Genomic DNA, 22,602 nt, shown 5'->3' with positions numbered 1-22,602 from the left:
CTGGCTCTTTTACAACCCCATGGACAGTAGCCTGTCAGGTTTCTCTGTCCATGGTATTTCCCAGGTGAGAATACTGGAGTGGGTTGACATTTCCTTCTCCAGGGGATCTTCCCAATCCAGGGAACAAACCCACGTCTCCTGCATTGACAGACAGATTCTTTACTACTAAGCCACCATGTAGAAAAATTATGCTAAGGCACTTCACTTTAACACTAAGCTGCATTTTTGGCACAAAATCAGTGGTCTTTATATACTGTCTTGGGTGGGGGGCAATGCATAAAAAGACAAAAAGTCTTTACATTTCTTCCTCAAAATTGGAGTAAATGCATTACATATTATAAATACTCCTATTTAATTGTAAGTTCCTTAAGAAAACATACTCCCTCCAGTGTCTAGTACTTAAATACAATCAATGCTTAAGAAATATTAGTTCAGTTGATCTAACTGTTAATAGTCATTCATAATTATAAGCAAAAAGCGGGCCTGTTTGTTCCTTCCTTCCATTTCTTTCCTCTTCCTTCCACTATGTCATCCTGGGCAACCTGTGCACAACCTGCCATAGCTATGACCTTGAAACTAATATTTTGTTTTGTTTGTTTTTTGCTATAGTTTTTTCAGAATTTCCAGTCAGAGTCTGAATTAAGTATTAAAAATACTATAGCAGAGAGAGATTATTCAAGATTAGGGAAAAATTTATTTGTACTATCTGAACTTGCTTATATGATGCCCTGCCACAAAATTAAAACTGTATGATACATCAAAACAGATTTTTCCCTTAAATGTAAATTTTATAGCTTTTTGTTTTTTATTGGTATGTCATCTGTGGAGATCAGTGTGTTCATAACTTTTCTTGACTTAATCTTTTTTGTCATTTTCAGGGTCAATGAAGATGTGAAATTAAGTGACTTAGAGCTAGGAAAGCTGGCAAATAATATCCAGGAGTTATTATATAGTGCCTCAGATATATGCCATGATCGAGCCGTCAAATTTCTCATGTCAAGAGCAAAGGTTATTTGTTAAAGTTTAGATATTTTTTACATAGTAAAATTACTGTGAAAATCTAGAATATATCCTTGCTTGTATCCCTATATTCTGCATAATGCATATTTTTAACACTTAATAAGGTACTGGTGTGATCTGTTAGGGAGGTGCTGAAATGCAAAATAATCCAAATAAAAGAAATAGTAAACCTTGAGCTTGAATTTCAAATAAATGATTAAAAGACTTAATAAATATTTGAAATTAATATGCAGTTTTTATACATATATATGTGTATTACTAACCAAATAATTTATTAAGAAAATTAGTTGTTCTCCAGTATTATGAAAATTGTGTAGTATGACCTGAATTTATTTGAGTTACTTTATCTTAAAGGGATCAGAATAAAATTTAGACATCTTAAACTTTCAATGCTTGATTTCTGGGACTAATGTATTGGGAAATTTCATTATAAATTATCTTAAAATAATTTTTAGGAATTAGTATAAGTATTATAAAATAATTAATGTTGTTTAAGTTAGTTTTATAGCTATTCCATATTTTGTATTATACTAACTCATGAATATTATGTTATCTTTAAAATTTAGGATGGTTTTCTTGAGAAGCTAAATTCTACGGAATTCATATCACTTTCCAGATTAATGGAAACATTCATTTTAGAAACTGAACAGATATGTGGAAGAAAAAGCATGTCATTACTTGGAGCACTTCAGAGCCAAGCAAATAAATTTGTAAATAGGTTTCATGAAGAGAGAAAAACCAAACTCAGGTATTATTACCATGTCCATTCTGTTCATTTTTTTCCTCCTTTTCTTTATAAAACACAGTTATATTTAAAAGAGGAAACTTCATTGATTGGCCAATTAAAAGCCCTGACAGTTGTTTTTCTTTTTAATTATAGACATTGTGTAATTAAAATCACCATTTCTTGGCTTTTGAAAATGGAGTTAGGATGTTTATTTCCATGAAAGTACTTATCCTGATAGACTGACTTTTGCTTTCCCACTCAAAGTGAAGTTAATTATGTTTTACCATTCTTCTTGACTAGGCTAAGAGATATAAAAAGGAAAATATTTCCTGAAATTATTTGTACTATTTATGAATGACCTCAGTTTATTAAGCTGTTCAGCACTTTTTTTTTTATTTTATTTTACAATATTGTATTGGTTTTGCCATACATCAACATGAATCCACCACGGGTGTACACGTGTTCCCCATCCTGAACCCCACTCCCACCTCTCTCCCCATACCATCCCTCTGGGTCATCCCAGTGCACCAGCCCCAAGCTTCCTGTATCCTGCATTGAGCCTGGACTGGCGATTCGTTTCTTATATGATATTATACACGTTTCCATGCCATTCTCCCAAATCATCCCCCCGCCCCTCTCCCACAGAGTCCAAAAGACTGTTCTATACATCTGTGTCTCTTTTGCTGTCTCGCATACAGGGTTGTCGTTACCATCTTTCTAAATTCCATATATATGCATTAGTATACTGTATTTGGTGTTTTTTCTGGCTTACTTCACTCAGTATAATAGGCTCCAGTTTCATCCATCTCATTAGAACTGATCCAAATGTATTCTTTTTAATGGCTGAGTAATACTCCATTGTGTATATGTACCACAGCTTTCTTATCCATTCATCTGCTGATGGACATCTAGGTTGCTTCCATGTCCTGGCTATTATAAACAGTGCTGCGATGAACATTGGGGTACACGTGTCTCTTTCAATCAGTTCAATGTTCAGCACTTTTTAAAAGTCTCACGTACTAGCAACAGCTAATGACCGTTACTGTTTAGAAAGTCAAATGCCTTGTACTGCATGGGCTTTACTTGAATTTAACTAAGATACACGTAGTCTTAAATATGTAAGTCTTAAGTACTCACTTGACTTTTCCTTTTCTTTTCACCCTAGGAGATAGGGTTGAAATATTATTAAAGTTTATCTTTATTTTTACTTTTGAATAGCCTTCTCTTAGACAATGAACGCTGGAAGCAAGCTGATGTTCCTGCAGAATTTCAGGATCTTGTTGATTCTATATCACATGGAAAGATTGCTTTACCTGAAAAAAAATCAGGGGGTATGTGTACTCTTTCACACATTCTGTTTCAATTTTATATTGTTTGTTCATTTTGTAAGAGTGCTTAATATTTTTTTAATTGATAGTGCCTCTTGGAAACCTTAGAACTCATATTCCCAGCTTAGTTAGTAAGTAGTTGATTTGAAAAGTATGTGGCAATTTATAATAATTTTAAATATTTATTGAATATTAACCATATTCCAAACATTGGACCAAGTGCTTTACATGCATTTACTCTCCCAACAACCTATGATAAAGATAATGTTGTTACCTTGTTTAATATTGAAGAGGCATGAGACTGCCGGGGGTTAAGGAATTTGGTATAAATGAAGATCTGTGATTTGAAACCAACTTTATGTAATTTTATAGCTGTGTTCTTAACCACTGTTCTATATTGTTTAGAGAATTGTTTAGACACTGGTAAGTGTCTACTATGTGTCAGATATTGAGACAGATAAAGGTATAATTTTACTTTAAAAGGGCTAAGTCTAATGAAAAATATATTTATTAGCAATCATAAGTAAGGTAGTCTTGATATGATAGAGAAAAACAAAATGTAAAGAACCATAGAAAAAGAAAATTATGCAGGAGACTACAGAGGAAGGGCAGGGAGGCAGGACAATCTAGAAGACAGAAGTTAAAAAATTAGAGTTTCAAGAAGAAAATTGTCATTGGTATTAAATATCAATCAGGTTTCTTGTGAAAGATACACAATGGCTAGAAATATTTTTGTATGTGAGTTAAAGTGTAATACCAGGATGCATTGTAGTTATGAAGTTCTTGAATGTTTTTAATGGAGGAGGCAGTTGCACTTTCAGTTTTTATGCATTTAATGAAAATTTAATATTTTTACATAGAAATATTTAAAAATTGTATACTGTACCATAAAATGCAACTGTATTGCAAGAGAAAGACTGATAGTAACCACTTGTTTGACACACAGGAGATCATTTGCAGTCTTTTTAATTCAGTGGCCTGATAGAGCCAGATTGTAGTTCACTGCTGAGTAATTCAGAAGGTAAGGAAGGGTAGACGAGTGTAAGGCTACCTTTTCAAACAGGCCTTTCAAGTTTGGCCCTGAGGGGAAAGTAAATGATGAAGTGGCAGCTAGAGACACAAGAGCTATTAGAGAGACTATTACCTTTAAATTCACTTAGGGAATTGAGAGAAGAATTTTAAGAGAAACTGAATTATATTTTTATGCTTAATAAAAGAGGAAGAAAGTTGATTTAAAATAAGAGTGACATAGAGTGATTGTAGGGGTAGGACCCCTGGACTTGAATCCACAGTTCAAGAGAGGGGCTCCCTCTGCCCACTGTAACGAGAGGGGGTGAGGAACAGGTGAAAATTAGAGTAATTCCAATCCAGTCGAGAGAGAAATTGAAGAAATCAAGTAAATTTCTGTTGTTTAGTGACCATTTTTAGTAGATAACAGTGTTGGGTGGTGGTCACAATTTTTAAATTGATTGTATGATATTAGCAAAGCAAAAGTGTTTAAGTGGCAAAGACTGAAAGAAAAATAAGACACTCTGATCATTCTAAATCACAAACTTAAAATTATAGGACTTATTACCCATCTGTTCTTTCAAGCTGTGTTTGATTGGAGTTCACTATCCTGAACACATTCCAATTTTGAATTAAAATCATAACTCTAAAAGTGACTTAATTTATCATGTGTTTTTCCCACAGAGTGAACTATTTATTTTCACTTCCTCTTTGTAGGATACAGACAGTAGAAAGTTTCTCTTACAAACCCTGCTCTGTCTTTTGTTTTTCTCTGACCAGGAAGAAAGTATATGCTATTAGAAATTCATTAATATTTTACTAGTTCATGCAAAGTGAAGGATCCTGGGTTATATTCATTCACCTATCATCCATTTATTGAGTTACTAAATACTTATCAAGGCATTGGGGAGATGAAATTTAACAGATAGCAGTAAATATTAATTTAGTGCTTACCCGCTGCCAGACAGTTTGTTCTAAGCACTTTACATTGTTATCTCATTTACAGGTCCATGAGCTGTAGTATTCCCATTTAACAGATATGGAAACTGAGGCACAAATAGGTCAAGCAACATACCTAAGGTTACATGGCTAGAAAGTGGTAGAGCTGGGATCCAACTGCAGGCAGACTGATGTTAGGGCCCCTTTTTAACTACTGTGCTAAGTCACTTCTCTGCAGTATTGAGTGTTGGTTAAGACACAACCCCTGTCCTCAAGAAACTTTAATCTGACATATAGAGTGAACTGTGATTAGAAATTATATCACACTGAATTTCTTTACTTGAAAGAAATGAGGATGTAGATATTTAATGTCTTAGAACATAGGGACTTGAAACTTAGGGAATCATTATGACTGACTTGCCCATGGTACTCTGTTTAATAGGCTGATTCAAGACAGTAATCCAGTCCACTGTTCTTTTCACCTCAACATACTGAATTCTGGTTTTTAATGATAAAAAATACCATTACTGAAAATAAAGTAACTTTTGGATAAAGATCATAAAAACTAAATATATAATCTCTCCACTGAATTTACGTATTAACTAGTATTCTAAAGATTATAATAAAGAAAACCAGTTGAAATGCTAGTTATGTCTTTCCAGATTAATAACACTCTTCTTCTTTTACTTCTTATCAGTCATCTGCCATGTACCAGACCTAGAGGATAGCCAGTTTGTAAGCATTATCTCTTTCACTGACAACTACACTTAAAGATAGATATCGTTGTCTATGTTTAATGGATACAGATACTGAGACTCAAAAGAAGTAATTGGTCCGAAGTCATTTATCCAGTAATTGGTAATACTGGAACTCAAATTCAAATTTCTCCGATTCCAAATCCAATATACTTTACTTACTTTGTGCTAAATTGTTTTCCAAGAAGTAGGTTTATTTGCAAAAATGAGGTCGTTCCAGGCCTTAAATAGGAACTTTTTCAGTTTTTTTCCTAGTTTAAATTTTTTATACAGTATTTTGTTTCATCTTATACCCATGTCTCTTCATTTGCTTTAACTTTCTAGCTACAGAAGAAAGAAAACCAGCTGAAGTTCTTACTGTTGAGGGGCAACAGTATGCTGTTGTTGGGTGAGTGACACATTTTTCTTTATTAGTTGAGTCAAGTATTTAAAATATAGGTCTTTTAGTTACCGCTTGATGTAAATTAGAAATTTTAGATTAACAATTGTAAATCTTACAAAGAATTTTAAATAAATTTTATGGATTCCTTTTTATTTTGTAGTATTCTGTATCCATTAGAGACTACACTGGCTAAACAAAAAAGGGGTTGGTTGATTTTTCTCATACCACAAGAACTTTGAGGTACATCCAGGGGTGCTACAGTGGCTCTCTGCTGTAAATGTCTCAGGCTCTTCCTGTTTTTTTTACCTGCAACTTTTCTTGGTGTGCGGTGTGCAGCTTATTGAAGTTGTGAGCTCTGGAGTCAAACTGCTTAGGTTTGAATCCCAACAACTCTGTTACTTTGTGACTTTGGGCAAGTTACTCTGTGTGCCTTAGTTTCCTTCTTTGTAAAACAAAATGTGGGAAATAGTACTGTACTTAGAATTATTGTGAAACAGGTAATTCCTGTAAAACATCTTGCACAGTTCTAGTTCACCTAACAAGAAGTTGATAGTTGTTGGTAGTTATTTCCATTACCATCATTTGTCATTAGGTCTTTTATTCTTTTACCAATAACAGTATTTCAAATTCAAGTTAACTAAGAAAAATATAAATTCCAGTGTTGTTTGTCTAGGACTATATGCCTTTTATTAATAGATACTTAAGATAATATCTTCATATACTTTCATAACAATAGTTTAGGTATTTTTATATATGTGATCTTATTTGATCTCTCCAACCACACTATAAAATAGACATTTCAGGTATTATTGTTCCCTTTCTATGGTTAAGAGAATTGGAGCTTAGAAGTTTAAGTATTTAATATAAAATTACTCACATGGAGCCAGAATTAGAAGCAAAATCTAGCTCCCATTATCTATATCATAATTCTTTGTCACTTTTCTTCTTTGTTTCTTGTCACTAAATGAGTCTTTTCTGAAATAGCCATCCCCTCCAGGAAGAATGAATTATCCTTGCCTTGTAACTCTGTGTGCCTCTATCATGGCTCTTTCTGCAGTGTAGTAGAGTTATTTATTTGTGTATGTATCTCCCTGGTTATTATCTGAATTCCTCAAAGATGGGGATCATTTACCATTTTAATTTTTCTTGGCACCTAATAAGCACTCAATTAGTGTGAATAGAATTTATGCTTTTTCTCAACTTGTATATTCTCCAAAACTCCAAAGTACAACCATTGTAAGCTAAAGCTTCCATTCCTTTCTTTTCTGGAATTCTTTTCCATTTCTAGTAGGATAAAACTTTTTTCAACCTCACTGTAATTTTAGTCCTTTGATCTAATTGTCATTTATTTCCTTAATTACCCATTGCAATTGGTCCTCTGTATCCGCAGGTTCTGTATCCCACTAACCAGCATGTAGAACCCATGGATATAGAGGGAAGACTTGACTATGCCATTTTATATAAAGGACTTGAGCATGCATGGGGTTTTGATATTCACGGGGTATCCTGGAACCAGTCCCCTGTGGATACTGAGGAAGGACTGTGTCTTGTTACTCTTCCCTTACTTAATGGAAATGGTCCCCTCTAGCTATCTGTCTTTCTTGCTCTTTAAGCTAAGAGACTACTGTCAAAAAGCTGAACTCTCTGGCTAAAGGGGAAGTACTGTATATTCAGCAAGAAGATTACAAACGATAGCAATGGACTCCTGCCCAGTAAAGCAGACTCTAGGATTATGCATGGAGAGTAATGTATGGTCTAACAATTAAGCCGTTATAAAGGCTAGATAGTCTCCTCCTTGAAGCACTGCTGTCTCTCCTTCAGACTTTTATAAAACATTATTTTACATGGATCACTCATTTCTCAGAATCTCATTGAATTTAGATGTCCTGTAATGAATGGGTGTTTCCCCCTTAATTTCAACCTTATTTAACCTCCCAGTAGTGTCTCTTTTCAGCTTGTGACATATCTTGCTAATGAGCTGATAACTTTCTCATCTTTGGAAAATCTTTTGTGACTTACCAGTAAGCTTCTTAGGAGATACATTGTTCTCAGAAGCCACAATTTCTCTTTTATCTCACTAAGAAAATCTGGACTAGGCCCTTCTTAATTCAACATCTATGATAACCTGCTACATAATCAGAAACACTGCTTAAACTTTTTTCAGTGTTGGCCAAGGATTTTTAAATTGGCCAAGGAATGGGATACCTGCCTTACTGAAAAGACTTACTTATTGCAAGTGTCACAGAGAGAGTGATGTGCTCATAAGCACAAAATTTAAGGAAGTACCCTTTCTCAGTGTCATGAAAGTGCATGCCCTGCAGTTGCACAGCCTTGAAACTGAGTGCCTTCTTAATTTTACACCCTAGAGGTTTTCTGTTACCTTACTCTAGTCCCTACTTGCTCTACTTATAGGTAAAACACATCATTGAACAGTTGCCAAGATCAGTATTGATTTTTGTATGTGAAATCAGTTCGATTTTTCTTGTTTTGAGTGCCTACTGGTTCATCTTTCTCTCTCTTTTTTTGGGGGGGGTAGAACTGTATTGCTGTTGATAAGAATTATCCTTGAATATTGCCAGTGTGTGGATAATATCCCATCTGTTACTACTGACATGCTCACTCGTCTATCAGACTTATTGAAGGTATGTATGATTTCACTTTTATGGAAAAATAGTTGGAAGAAGTAATACATTAGGGTGTGAGTAATCTTCCAACTCTTAAGACATTTCAAGGTCATGGTATCTTTAAGACATTAATTTTGTGACATTTGGCTGTGGTTGATTCACAACATATTATTTGAAGGCCACCTGCTTCCTTCTCACTCAACATTTAGTGATTCCTCATTACATCTATAGAGTTGTTAATGACCTTGGAGACAGGAGATGATTTGTTCGTTAGGTGCTGAACATGACTGAGGCCACTTAGGTCAAAAAACCTGGACTGGTTTCAAATGTGCATGGAAGGAATTCACTGAACTTTACAAAATTCATCTCACTAAGGTTAGAGATTTTTCTTTAAATCATTCTTTCAGAACCATTGATGTGAAGTGAAACTGTGGTGATAGTTTTATTCAGCCATTTCATATTAACAGATATTTTAAACTGCTAGATAGAGAAAAGGCTTTATTTTTTCAAATACCTAATCTATCAATTAATTCTATCCCAAAGTTGTCATATTTTAGTCCAGAAAGATTTTGTTACCCTTTTGAAAATAGGACTATCCAATTACAAAGACTAAAACAACGAGTTTAATGATTGCAAATTCAAGATTAATTTTTGAACAACTGATTTTTTAGAATTTCTCAACTTTTTTCATACCAGACTGTAAATACTATTATTGGGAAACACCCCCTTTTTTTTTTCTGTCATTACATAAACAAATCCTAATTGCTCCTACTAGAAAAATTCATTTGGTCCTTGCATAAGAGGAAAGAGGAATGTATTATTAGAATTAACACATTGCCAGCATATAAAGTATAGTTTTTAATAAATTGTTGGTTTTTTTCTCTTCCTTCCTTTGTTAGTACTTCAATTCAAGAAGTTGCCAGTTAGTTCTTGGAGCTGGTGCACTGCAAGTTGTTGGACTAAAAACAATAACTACAAAAAATTTGGGTATGGATTCTTGCATTTAATTCACATGCTGAGGCATTTCAGTGACGTCACTATAGTTAGGTTTTTATTATACGTGGTGTTTTTGTGCCTCTAACCAAAGGCTCTAAAAGTAGCAGTTCTACTTTACTTTTTTTATGTATTGCCATAATTGAAAAATAACTTCTGGAGAAATGTTACAAGGAATTTTTAGTCTAATAAATGTAAGTTACTACAAGTTACACTACTGTTAAAAAAAATGTTAAAATATAATATGTATTAAGTACATAAGTGTGTATGGGGTGAAAGGTATCAATGTCACGAGAATCAGTTGTCCCCTTAGCTTCCTCATGCCATTCTACCCACAGCTTGAGTCCATTGGGAAAATTAGCATAATTCATTACATCATTCAGTACCAAATGATTGTCTTAAACAAAATGAAATATGTTGCTTTCTGTCACTGTGTTCTCCATTTATGTAATAAACTTGGGTCGTCTGTAGAAAATTGATTTTTTACATAATTTGATAGGTAATTGAAGTCAGCTAATACCTTTTTTTCCTCCATGATATGTCCATCTCCTGGATCTTCAGCTCTTTCTTCACGCTGTTTGCAGTTAATTGTGCACTACATTCCTGTGATCCGGGCTCATTTTGAAGCTCGACTGCAACCTAAGCAATACAGTATGCTTAGGCATTTTGATCATATCACTAAGGTATCTTTTCATGTATTTTCTCCTGGAGTTTCATAAATTTAACTCCTTAATTGTTAAGTATTTTAGATGTATCCCAGGTCTTTAATGTACAATGTTATTTCTCATTATAGGACTACCATGACCACATAGCTGAAATATCAGCTAAGCTTGTAGCGATAATGGATAGCTTATTTGACAAGCTGTTATCTAAGGTAATGATTTATGGAAATTATTAAGCTTTGCTTAAAGGCGTTGTGACTTTTCACAGTTAGTTCTAACAAGTCAAAATTCTTCAGGATATAGGGAAAAACTCGAATGTTCAGATCACCCAAATAGTTTATCTTCATTTCCTAAGGGATTTGAGGATAGGGATGAGGGAAGATGATTCCCCTCATGATGAGAGAGACCCTTTATAGAAGTAATTTTATATTAGCTGTATTGAAAATTATGTATTTTCCTCAAAAAATATTTTAGTTTGAAAGCCTTCCAGAGATAGAATTAAGAAAATAAAGATCAAAATAGGGAAAAAATTAAATTATTTGTGATAAAGTGTGTTACTTTATTTTTTAGGCTAAAAAGCAGAGCCTGAAGTGCTGGGTTATTTCCATCATAGATATTCAGTTTCCGTATTTGTTTCTTATTTGCTTCCCATTCTAAATAGGTCATTAAAAGTAGCTCTGTTTTCTAAAGAATTCTTAATTACACGGGGAAAGTATCTTCAGAAAAATGTCACTTAATCAGGCCTAGTCACTTTTGACCTATCTCTCACTCTTTACTTTCCCTAAATTATTCTGTACATGTTTTAGAGAAAAAGCAAAAATCTCATAACTTGAGAGTTTGAAGCTTTGTTTAGTTTATACTTTTGCCCCAGAGCATTTTTCGAGTAAACTCATAAAGCAAGGCTCTTTGATATGCTTTTCCTTCTACTTGGATCCTTCAAATTCTGAGATGGCAAGAGCAGCAGACACATAAAAATTATAAAAAGACAAGATAAAGTGGTGCCCATTAACACACAAATCTTTGAAGTTGACAGTGAGAAAGGAGTGATTGGAAAATAAGATTGTGTTTGTTTAATGTTTAGTTCTCAAACATTTTGGTCATAGGACCCCCTTTACATTCTTAAAAATAATTGAGGACCCCTAAATAGCTTTTGTTTATGCAGATATAGCTATCAGTGAGTACCATATTAGAAATTAAAACTAAAAAGATTTAAAACTCATCTAGAAAAATGGTACTGATGAACCTATTTGCAGGGCAATAATAGAGACACAGATGTCGAGAACGGATTTGACACAGTGGGGAAAGGAGAGGGTGGGATGAATTGAGAGTAACATTGAAATATATACATTACCATCTGTGAAATAGATAGTTGGTAGGAAGTTGTGATATAGCTCAGGGAGCTCAGCTTGGTGCTCTGTGGCAACCTGGGAAGGGTGGGATAGGGGTTTCGGGGGGAAGCTCAGGAGGAAAGGGATATATGTATGTAGATGGCTGATTCATGTTGTTATATGGCAGAAATCAGCACAACATTGTGGAGAAATTATCCTCCAATTTAAAATAAAAAATTTTTTTAAAAAGAATACATAAACACACGGAACTAGACTTCAGAATTACATCACATATCACCTAAAAATTTCCAATATTCAATCATGAGAGTTTGAAAGTGAATTATATTAATCTTACTATTACTATGAACATGGTTCTTGTCTCATATATTCCCTGAAAGAGCTTCTGACTCCCAGGAATCTCCAGACTGCACTTTTGAGTAACTCTGGCATAGTTAGTAGATAACATATATGCTTTATGCTTCTCCTTTAAGAAACTTAAGGAATTTACAGTTGTGTGCAGACATACCTATATTATGCCCTCTAAATTACTAGTTTTGTGTAGAGAAAAATTATTGTTTAGAAATTCTCTGTCTTCTTCATGGTTGTGAAATGCAAACTAAATTCAAAAGCAGTTCCATTCCACCAGTTTCCTTTTTGATATATGACATTCTTCTCTGTGCCAAAAGTCAATGAATAATGCATGTAACTACCCTAAGAAGTTTACCATCTAATACAGCAAAGGACTTAACACCTAACAATGTAGACTAAAGTGAAAGTAAAAGTGTTAGTCATTCAGTCCAACTCTTTGTGACCCCATGAACTGCAGCCTGCCAGGCTCTTCTGTCCATGGAATTCTACAGGCAAGAATACTGGAGTGGGTTGCCATGTCCTACTTCAGGGGATCTTCCTGACCTAGGGATAGAACCCAGATCTCCTGCATTGCAGGAAGATTCTTACCATCTGAGCCACCAGGGTGATAATGTAGAGTGAGGTAAATGTTAAATAGTGAGACTAATAATGAACTGGGGAATAGAATGAAGCAAATCCCAAAAAATGCTGGTACTCTTAAAACCTTTTCTTTATTCTATCAGGTCATCCAGAGTTTTTGAACAAGAATTGGGACTATGGCTAGACTTTTTCCTGTAACAGTTTATTGCATTATTTTTGGTAAAGAAAAATAAAGAAAATAATGTAATGGAGTTCCATATATTTATCACGTGTATTTAACCATCATTAACATTTTTCTTTTTTTGTTGAAATATTTTGTGGTTAATTTGAGGCCCTGTAACATTTCATCCCTAAGTACTTAAGAATATATATTTCTAAAAACTTAGGGAGGTATACTTTTTTATCTAATCACATGACTATATCAAACAAGCAAAATTAACAATAATTCCTTATTATCATCTAATACTTATTCCTATTTGAAACTTATCAATTGTCCTAAGATGTCATTTTATAATAATTTGTTTGAACAAAGGCTTTTACATGATCTACATATTGCATTTGGTTATTATTATGCCTCTTCGGAGAAGGCAATGGCACCCCACTCCAGTACTCTTGCCTGGAAAATCCCGTGGACGGAGGAGCCTGGTAGGCTGCAGTCCATGGGGTTGCTAAAAGTCGGACACAACTGAGCAACTTCACTTTCACTTTTCACTTTCATGCATTGGAGAAGGAAATGGCAACCCACTCCAGTGTTCTTGCCTGGAGAACCCCAGGGACGGGGGAGCCTGGTGGGCTGCCGTCTATGGGGTTGCACAGAGTCGGACACAACTGAAGTGACTTAGCAGCAGCAGCATTATGCCTCTTAAGTCTTTTATAAATTTCAAACACCTCCCTCCCCAATTTTTATGTCTTTTTTAATGTCAAGAATATGCCTAGACATTTGCAGCTTTGTGTTTTCTTTACTACCATCCCCACTGATGACTTTTCCTTGTTACCCCAACATACATTTTCCCTGTATAGTGCTGTCATGCCCAGCTGTTTGCGACCCCATGACTCAAGTCTGCCAGGCTCCTCTGTCCCCAGGGATTCTCCAGGCAAAAATACTGGAGTGGGTTGCCATGCCTTCCTCAAGTCTCTCAGTCATGTCCAGCTCTTTGTGACCCCATGGACTATACAATCCATGAAATTCTCTAGGAGTGAGTAGCTACAGGAGTGAGTAGCCTTTCTCTTCTGCAGGGGATCTTCCCAACCTAGGGATCAAGCCCAGGTCTTCCACAGTGCAGGCAGATTCTTTACCAGCTGAGCCACAAGGGAAGCCCTGTATTATCAAGTCTGTACACCACTCCCTGCTCTACTTGCTTCCATGGGTTGCCCAGGAGTTTGACCCAGTTTTTAATTCATACCAAAATAGCAGAGTGTTTGATTTGGGTTAGTCTCTCAATTTTTAGCTTTTCATTTTCTTACCTGGAATTTTAATTTGGGGAAAGAGGAATAGCATAGTAATAAAATATAGGCTGATTCTAAGAAGCTAATAAGTAAGGGCACGTTTCCTTGAGCAGAATAAAGCATTAACATCTAATGATACTACTGGCTAGACTAATGTCCCAGCCACCTTTAATTCATGTTGAGTTAAATTGTGTTAGGTTAACAGAGATACACAAAAGTGAAGAAACCTTTTATCTTGTCCTCAAATAGTAAAATATCTAGTACGATAATTATATCAGTAACTATTACAGGAGGTAGATTATATAAAGTATCATAGTAAAGTAAAGAAATGATTCAGTGCTGTTTAAGCTTTTAATGTTTTGAAATACATGGTTGTCAGCTGGGGAAGTGGGTCTGGGAAAGCTTTATGGATGAGGATGCATATAAATTTTGCTTTTCACAATTAGAGTGGGCTTCCCTGGTGGCTTGATGGTAAAGAATCCACTTGCTGATGCAGGAGACACAGGTTCAGTCCCTGGGTTGGGAAGATCCCCTGGAGAAGGAGACGGCAACCCATTGCAGTATTCTTGCCTGGGAAATCCCATGGACAGAGGAGCCTGGCAGGCTACATACGGTTGCAAAAAAGTCGGACATGACTTAGCGACTAAACTGCAACAATTAGAGCAGATTAAGTTGAGGCAAAGAGATAACACTGAGTTTACACTGTGAGTAGACATATTGATTGGAATCATAAGAAGGAAGTTTAGTGTCAGGTTTGGGCTTCCTTGGTGGCACAGAAGTTAAAGCGTCTGCCTGCAATGTGGGAGACCTGGGTTCGATCCCTGGGTTGGGAAGATCTCCTGGAGAAGGAAATGGCAATCCACTCCAGTATTCTTGCCTGGAGAATCCCACGGACAGAGGAGCTTGGTGGGCTACAGTCCACAGGTCGCAAAGAGTCGGACACAACTGAGCGACTTCACTTTCACTTTGGAGTTAGATAGACCTAAGTTCAAATTCCATGTTTGTCACACATGAGCCATTGAAGAACCTTCGGCACATTCTTAATTTATTTAAGCCTCAGATTCTATCTCTAAATGGGGATAATAATAAAAATCTCATAAAGATGTAGTGAGGATTTATGAGATAATATATGTGGAGCACTTTTCTTTTATCATATCTTTGTATCTGACTAGAGACAGTTCCAGTAAACATTGATTGCTAATGCTTTTGCTGTTGTTTTTAATAATAACAAAAGTAAGTAATTCCATAGAGCTAATGTATTAGGGTGGGTAAGCCCAAGAGTAGAGTGGGAGATACGTTGGAAAGATAGAAGAGGGCTTTGACTCCAGTGGAAAGCTAAGCAGTTTAAGTCAGGTTGATGGAGGTATAATTTACATTGAGTAAAATTCACCCTAAGTATATAGTTTGATGAATTTTATATACCTAAGTATATATATATATATACCTAAGTATATAGTTTGATGAATTTTAACCTGAATGGGGTAGTAGAATGACCACAATCAAGGTATAGAACAATTCCATCACTGCTAAACATCCTCTAGGGTATTTTTGAAGTTAATCCTTTCCCAATACCCCAAAACTATGACAACCACTGATCTAATTTTCTTCTATTTAGTTTTGTGTTTTCCAGTATGTCTTATAAATGGAATTATACAGAATTAACATCTTGTCCCAGGTTCCTTTCATTTAGCATAATGCTTTTGAAATTCATGGATGTTACAACATGTGTTAATATCTTGTTCATTTTTATTATAAAGTGGTATTGATTGAAGTACTACTATTTGTTTATCCATTCATCAATTGATAGATGTTTGGATTTTCTCCGGTTTCTGGCTGTTATGAATAATGTACATTCATGGACACATCTTCGTGTGGGCATGTGTTTTCTTTTGTGTAAATACTTTGAATATATTGATGGTGGCATAGAGATGTAAAACTTTATGGTAACTTTATTAAAAAAAACTGCCATATGATTTTCCAAAGTGACTATACAATTTCGTGATGTATAAGACTTCTGGATACTCTTTTATCTTCACCAGCTCTTTCTGTTGTCTCTGTTTTTTAACGTTAGTCTTCTGGTGGGTCTGCATTGAGTGATATCTCATTGTAGTTTTAATTTCTATAATGACTAATACGTTGAGTATCTTTTCATGTGTTAGTTTGTCATCTGTACTTTGTCTGTGGCAGTTTTTTGGTTGTCACAGTTTCGTGTGGGATGGTTACTGGTAATTAGTGAGTAGAGACTAAGGATGCTGCTGAATATCCTACAATACACAGGACAGCCCCCACAACAAAAAATTATCTAGCTCAAAATGTCAGTAGTGTAGAGGTTTAGAAATTCTGACCTAGAGTACTAACTAATGTGTAAAATAATTTGAAAGTATAATTGGTGAGACTTAGTCACTGATTCAATACAAGGAAACAAAGAAAAGAAGGAGTTAAAAACTTTTAAGTTGGAGATTTCAAGTCTGTGTGACCAGGAGGATGGTAATACTGGTAATAGTAATTGAAACAGGTAAGAGAGCAGGTTTGGGAAAGCTCATGGTAAGCTCAAATGTGGATTGGAGCATGTAATGAATGTAATAAAGGGGAGCATGTAATGAAGTGGTTCATAACTAGAGATATATTAGAAGTCATGGGATTGAACAACATTGAGAAAAGTGAGGAAGATAAGAGAGGATTAATATTAAAGTTGCTTTGCACTTAGGAGACAGGAGATAGAAGAGGGGGAAGGTTAGGAGGAAAGGAACTGGGAAAGCGTTGTACTGCACCAGGACAACGTTTTCAGTGTGAGGTTGTGTGAAATACTGCAGAGAAACAAGGAAGGGGAACTAAAAAAGTTATTAACTTTGGAAATTAGGACCTCTTTAGTAATTTTTTTCCAAGAGAGAAATTTCAGAAGAGGGAAGATAGTTTGAATGGTGGCAAGAACCACATTTTAAAGGTTGAGAATAAAGAAGTACAGTATCAAGTTTAAATGATTGAAGCCATGTATGGTAAAAGTCATACAGAAAGAATACTATTTTGAGGGAAAGCAGTGATGAAGGAAAGTTTTGAGGGGTATACAAGTTTACTAGGGCTGCCATAACATTCCCTCAGAGTAAGGGGCTTAGAACACAGAAGTGCATTGTCTTATAGTTTTTGGAGGATAGAAATCTCAAATCAAAGTGTCCCCAGACCATGCTCCCTCTAAAGGCTCTAACAGAGAAAACTCCCTTGCCTCTTTCAGGTGCTTCTGTCAGTTGTTGGCATTCCTTGACTTGGAGATGCATCACTTCAGTCCCTGCCTCTGTCTTCACATGACCATCTTCCCTCTGTGTGTTTCTGTGTCTAAATTTCCCTCTCCTTTCTTTTATAAAAATACCAGTCAGTGGATTTAGGGCCCACTCCAATCCAGTATGACCTTAGGAGGCTCCAAGTGGACATGAATCTTGGGGGAATATTATTCAACCCAGGACATGGGGGTAATTAAGATAAGGGGATTTTGCCATTGTGAGATTATTTCATACCCACTAGGATGGGTAAAATAAGGACAGTAACAAGTATTGGAGAGAATATGGAGAAAATGGAACCCTCATACATTTCTAGGTGAAATTGTAAAGTGGTACAGCCGCTTTGGAAAACATTTTGCATTTCCTCAAAAGGTTGAACATGGAGTTATCATATGACCCAGTAATTCTACTTCAAGAGAATTGATAACATCTGCCTACACAGAAATCTGTACATGAATGTTCATGGCATTATTATTCATAATAGCCAAAAAGTAGAAATGACCCAAATGTCTATTAATTGATGACTGGATTAACCATGGTTTATTCATGCAGTGGAATATTGTATAGCCGTGAAAAGGATGACGTCCTGGATGCAACATGGATGAACCTTTGAAAGCATGCCAAGTGAAGGAAGCCAGTCACAAAAGCGATGTGCTGTGTGATTCCATTAGTGACTAGTGTTGCCAGGAACTGAGGAGAGCGGGGAATGGGGAGTGCCTGCTAATGGAGATGGGGTTTCTTTTTGGGTTGATGGAAGTGTTTGTAAATTAGTGGTGATGGTTGTATAGCTATGAGTTTACTAAAAACCAGTTAATTGTGTACTTTAAAGGGGTGAATTTTATGGTATACAAATTATATCTTAGAACTGTTAGTAAAAAAAGAAAAGGGAAAAAAAAAAGAAAAGGGGATATTTGATATACTGTAGGCTGAAGAGAGAAATTGTTGAGTTGTCACAGTGTTGCTTGGTCCAGTCACATGATGACTTCTACATGGTTCTATTACCACAGTATATTGGAACTCATCATTTTAATAAACTATATGAGATTAATACATCTAAAATATAGTTATTTGGCCCAAATTTGACTTATAAATGAAAGTGATGTATAATTTAAGCTGTGAACTCTATAATATGGGCCAAAAGGTGATTATCTAAATCATACCAGTGTACTGTTCCAGATGTAAGAATAATAAATGAATTTACCTAATTAAAAAATTTTTAGTATAGATACTTGAAAATTAGGGTAAATATTACAGTATTGGCCCACCTACAAAAGAAAAAGAACATTTTAGTTCTACCAGTTTTATTGATTTCAGATATGACCACTTTGAACACATTCTAAAAATCATGTTTAAAAAACAAAATGTTAATTTGAAGGGCCTACTTTAATGATTCATTATTCTATATTGAGCCAGAATAGTAGCTAACATTTTTGAGTACTTCCTTTATATCACACACAGTTTTGAGTTCTTATGAACCATCTTTTAAAATCCTCAGAATAAGCCCTTTGAGATATAGAGAAATAATCTCACCTAATACAGAGAAGTAACTCACCCAATCTCACATAGCTAAGAATTTTAAGAGTTGGAATTTGGACCCAAGCAGTCCGTCTTTTGGAGAAGGCAATGGCACCCCACTCCAGTACTCTTGCCTGGAAAACCCCATGAACGGAGGAGCCTGGTAGGCTGCAATCCATGGGGTCGCAAAGAGTCAGACACGACTGAGCGACTTCACTTTCACTTTTCACTTTCATGCTTTGGAGAAGGAAATGGCAACCCACTCCAGTGTTCTTGCCTGGAGAATCCCAGGGACGGTGGAGCCTGATGAGCTGCCGTCTATGGAGTCGCACGGAGTCGGACACGACTGAAGCTACTTAGCAGCAGCAGCAGTCCATCTAGGGCTTCCCAGGTTGCACCATGGTAAAGAATCTGCCTACCAGTGCAGGAGACACAAGAGATGCAGTTCCATCTCTGAGTCAAGATCCTCTGGAGTAAAGAATGGTAACCCACTCCAGTATTCTGGCCTGGAATATTCCATGGACAAAGGAGCCTGGTGGGCTACAGTCCATGGGGTCACAAAGAGTCAGACCGTGACTGAGCAACACATCACACGCCCCTCTTATGAAGGGAAGCATAAGATCTGTGTTCTTAGCCACTAAATTATGCTGGCTGTCTCAAAGTAGATTAGAATTTTTGATGAAAAATTTTTGAGATTTGCATGAGTAGCACAGAATATAGTTGAAGTGTAAGCTTCAACTATATCAGAGTTAGATGTGTAAGGGCAGAAAATAATATGTTTTAGTGAACAGTGGGGATAGTACACATTACAGAGGACATGAATATAATTCTCATTATTTTTCCCTGCCAGTATGAAGTGAAAGCTCCCGTTCCTTCTGCCTGTTTCAGGAATATTTGTAAGCAAATGGCAAAAATGCATGAAGCTATATTTGATCTCCTTCCTGAAGAACAAACGCAAGTGAGTAGTAATTCCTAAAACTATTATATATATCATAATATGCATGCAGAATTGAAGTGTTTTTATGTACTGTTGACATATGTAAGCTTAGTTCATGTTCCAATATGATCATTATTATTTTTTTCCAGTTGTTATATTGACTTGTGGAACATGGATAGAAATTCTGATTTCAAAGCCCTCCTTGCCCTGACAGGCTAGTGCAGTGGTAGCTTTGCTCTGTGCTCAGCATTCTAAAAAGCACATTTTTATTTGTCCATTGGGTCATCAGAAGTCCCAGATTCTACCAACATTATTTATTACATTATTAGTTTGAAAATCAGGGCTAGCATTTAATCAGTGAATAGTAGAATAAGTTACACATTGATTATAATCCAAATTGGATAGGGAAGAAATTACTGTTTGACTTAATAATTCAAATCAGTATACCTTAATGTTTGTTAGGTCAGCATAAATGATGTGTAGTAGGCACAAATAAGGAAAAATAGCAAAATGGGTAGACTTTAGCATCTCTTGCCTATGAAGTATCCACCCTCTGCCTCTGTTTTCCCTACACGATCATCCGTATTCTCTTCACTTTTCCACTACATTCCTACCCCTGACTTCCCTCAATTTCATTTCCTAGGAGTACTTTAAAGGTTCCAGTACTTCTTTTTTTCAGTCTTCTTTATCCACCTTAGTTTGTTCCCTTTATACCAGGTGATCAATCAAGCTTAGTTGTATTTAGGGTCGGGAAGATCCCCTGGAGGAGGGCATGGCAACAGTGTTCTTGCCTGGAGAGTCCCATGGACAGAGGAGCCTGGCGGGCTACAGTTCATAGGCTTGCAAAGAGTCGGACACGACTGAAGCGACTTAACAAACACAGTGTTATAATTAGTACAAGCCTAGTTGTTATATGACTAATGATCTTAGCTTTCACTGAAATTTTTGCTCTTCAGACAAATTTCTTATTTCAGTTTGTCTCTAATTGGTTGAGTGCATGGCATTGGTATTTGGGAGCAAAGTGTAGGTTTTGTAGTGTCTCTTCCCTGCTTTTGCTTCTGCTGGTCTCCTTTCCACACCACCTTGAACTTCCATCTTATACTAGCTATTACCATCTTCTCATGTTTTCCTATGTTTTTATTAATCATACTAACTTTATGAATAAATATCATCCACCATCTTTGGGGCTCACTGAGGACTTAGGAGGAGCTTTGAGATACAGAGCACCCACTAGGGTCTTTTTTCCTTTCTCAGTCTTCCTAGCCAAACCATCATTTTCATTCCACATGCAAGATCCCCCACCTCTGACATTCTGACTTTCTGAATTTTCCCTCTGAGTTCTAATTCTGGAGCAAGACTTAGCCAGGTCAGTGAGGTGAATACACAGGTATTTCATGTATTTTTATCTGCATCTTCATTTAAAGTGAACTCTTTTCAAACCTGGGCACAAAGTATAGGTTTTATGTCATTATTGTCATTTGAGTACCAGTGATTCCATAAAACTTTTCCATAGATGACTTTATATATTTTTGTCATGGAAAATGTATTTCACAAAATTGTTTCCATAGATTAATTTTATGTAATTTCAGGTCAGGCATTTCCCAAAGAAGTACTGGGCCATTGCATTAAAAATCTGCATATGGAGCGATAAAATACTTCCAAGTAATTTAGAAGGGTAACAATAGCCTTCCTTTTACCATTGTGACTTTTTTCTCTATCAGGTTCCTAGTTAATGCAGAATTCTCCATCTTTTCTCTATTCTTTTTACCTGTATGGTTCATCCCATTTACATATTCCAGAAGACTTTTAAGGGGCAGAAAGGCAGTAGTAAATCATATCACTAAAAGGAGTACTGCTGTGAAGGGCAAAAAGAGCTTTTACCCAACTAAGGAGAAAAACTGTACTGAAACAGCAATTCCATACTTTCAGAGGAGCATTTTAAAAGTATATGCCAAAGCAAAAAAATTTTCTCCAAATAATATTAATTACTTATGTCTTCTGTGGCAGTAGAGCTTTAAGAAACTTAGATTTGTTTCTTTTCCAGATGTTATTTTTAAGAATTAATGCAAGTTACAAACTCCACTTGAAAAAGCAGTTATCTCACTTAAATGTGATAAATGATGGAGGACCTCAAAATGGGTATGTTTTCAACATATTTTTACCACATACTACCATATAGAGTTGTTTGATTAGTTTTTATTCATTACGCTCTCCTTTACCACTGTAATCTTGCCAGGGCCCCACAGTTGTAAAATCAGCAATCTTTTGCCTTTTTTTTTCCCTCTGTGGGGGTGCTGTATCTCTGTATCTATCTGTCTGTTTATGTTAACGTGTTTTATAAATGCTCAGTTAGTTAACTGACCTTAATGTCTCCTTTGAGGCAGTGTGCGTTAGTAGCACCTCCTTAGGTCGGTCACCCGTAGTCTTCAGCTGTCCAGACAGGACTCAGAGTCCTACTTTGTACCTGTATGACCATGAGAAAGTCACTTAAACTCTGCCTTATGTATAAAATGAGAGTGATAAAATCTCTAATTCCTCCACAGAGTTACAAAAAATAATGTGCATATATTTTCTTGTAAGCCATTGAACAAATTTTATGTATTATTGGTGAAATAATATGACATATAAAACATAAGATTTAGAATCAGAAAACTTGGGTTAAGTTTGGCCACTTACTAGCTCTATTACTGAGCAAGTCACTTAATCTTGCTGAGCCTT

General features: G+C 35.8%; 1 protein-coding gene across 4 annotated transcripts in view; it reads left to right on the top strand.

The window, feature by feature from the left end:
* Nucleotides 1-22,602, top strand: part of VPS54 (VPS54, GARP complex subunit) — a 102,611-nt gene that overhangs the window by 72,540 nt on the left and 7,469 nt on the right. For 3 of the 4 annotated variants that reach the window (XM_027555622.1, XM_027555621.1, XM_027555620.1), the window contains exons 13-22: nucleotides 879-1,008; nucleotides 1,587-1,768; nucleotides 2,966-3,078; nucleotides 6,102-6,165; nucleotides 8,696-8,801; nucleotides 9,683-9,770; nucleotides 10,338-10,459; nucleotides 10,570-10,650; nucleotides 19,798-19,905; nucleotides 21,929-22,023. In XM_027555622.1, the coding sequence (XP_027411423.1) occupies nucleotides 879-1,008; nucleotides 1,587-1,768; nucleotides 2,966-3,078; nucleotides 6,102-6,165; nucleotides 8,696-8,801; nucleotides 9,683-9,770; nucleotides 10,338-10,459; nucleotides 10,570-10,650; nucleotides 19,798-19,905; nucleotides 21,929-22,023 (1,089 nt within the window). Of the gene's footprint in view, nucleotides 1-878; nucleotides 1,009-1,586; nucleotides 1,769-2,965; nucleotides 3,079-6,101; nucleotides 6,166-8,695; nucleotides 8,802-9,057; nucleotides 9,159-9,682; nucleotides 9,771-10,337; nucleotides 10,460-10,569; nucleotides 10,651-19,797; nucleotides 19,906-21,928; nucleotides 22,024-22,602 lie in introns of those variants that run through there. The other variant, XR_003513392.1, reaches the window with a different exon arrangement.

This window comes from Bos indicus x Bos taurus, chromosome 11 (genome assembly GCF_003369695.1).
Source record: "Bos indicus x Bos taurus breed Angus x Brahman F1 hybrid chromosome 11, Bos_hybrid_MaternalHap_v2.0, whole genome shotgun sequence".
Taxonomy (NCBI): domain Eukaryota; kingdom Metazoa; phylum Chordata; class Mammalia; order Artiodactyla; family Bovidae; genus Bos; species Bos indicus x Bos taurus.
The sequence above is the reverse complement of the archived record's forward strand: the minus strand, read 5'-3'. Positions and strand labels throughout refer to the sequence as shown.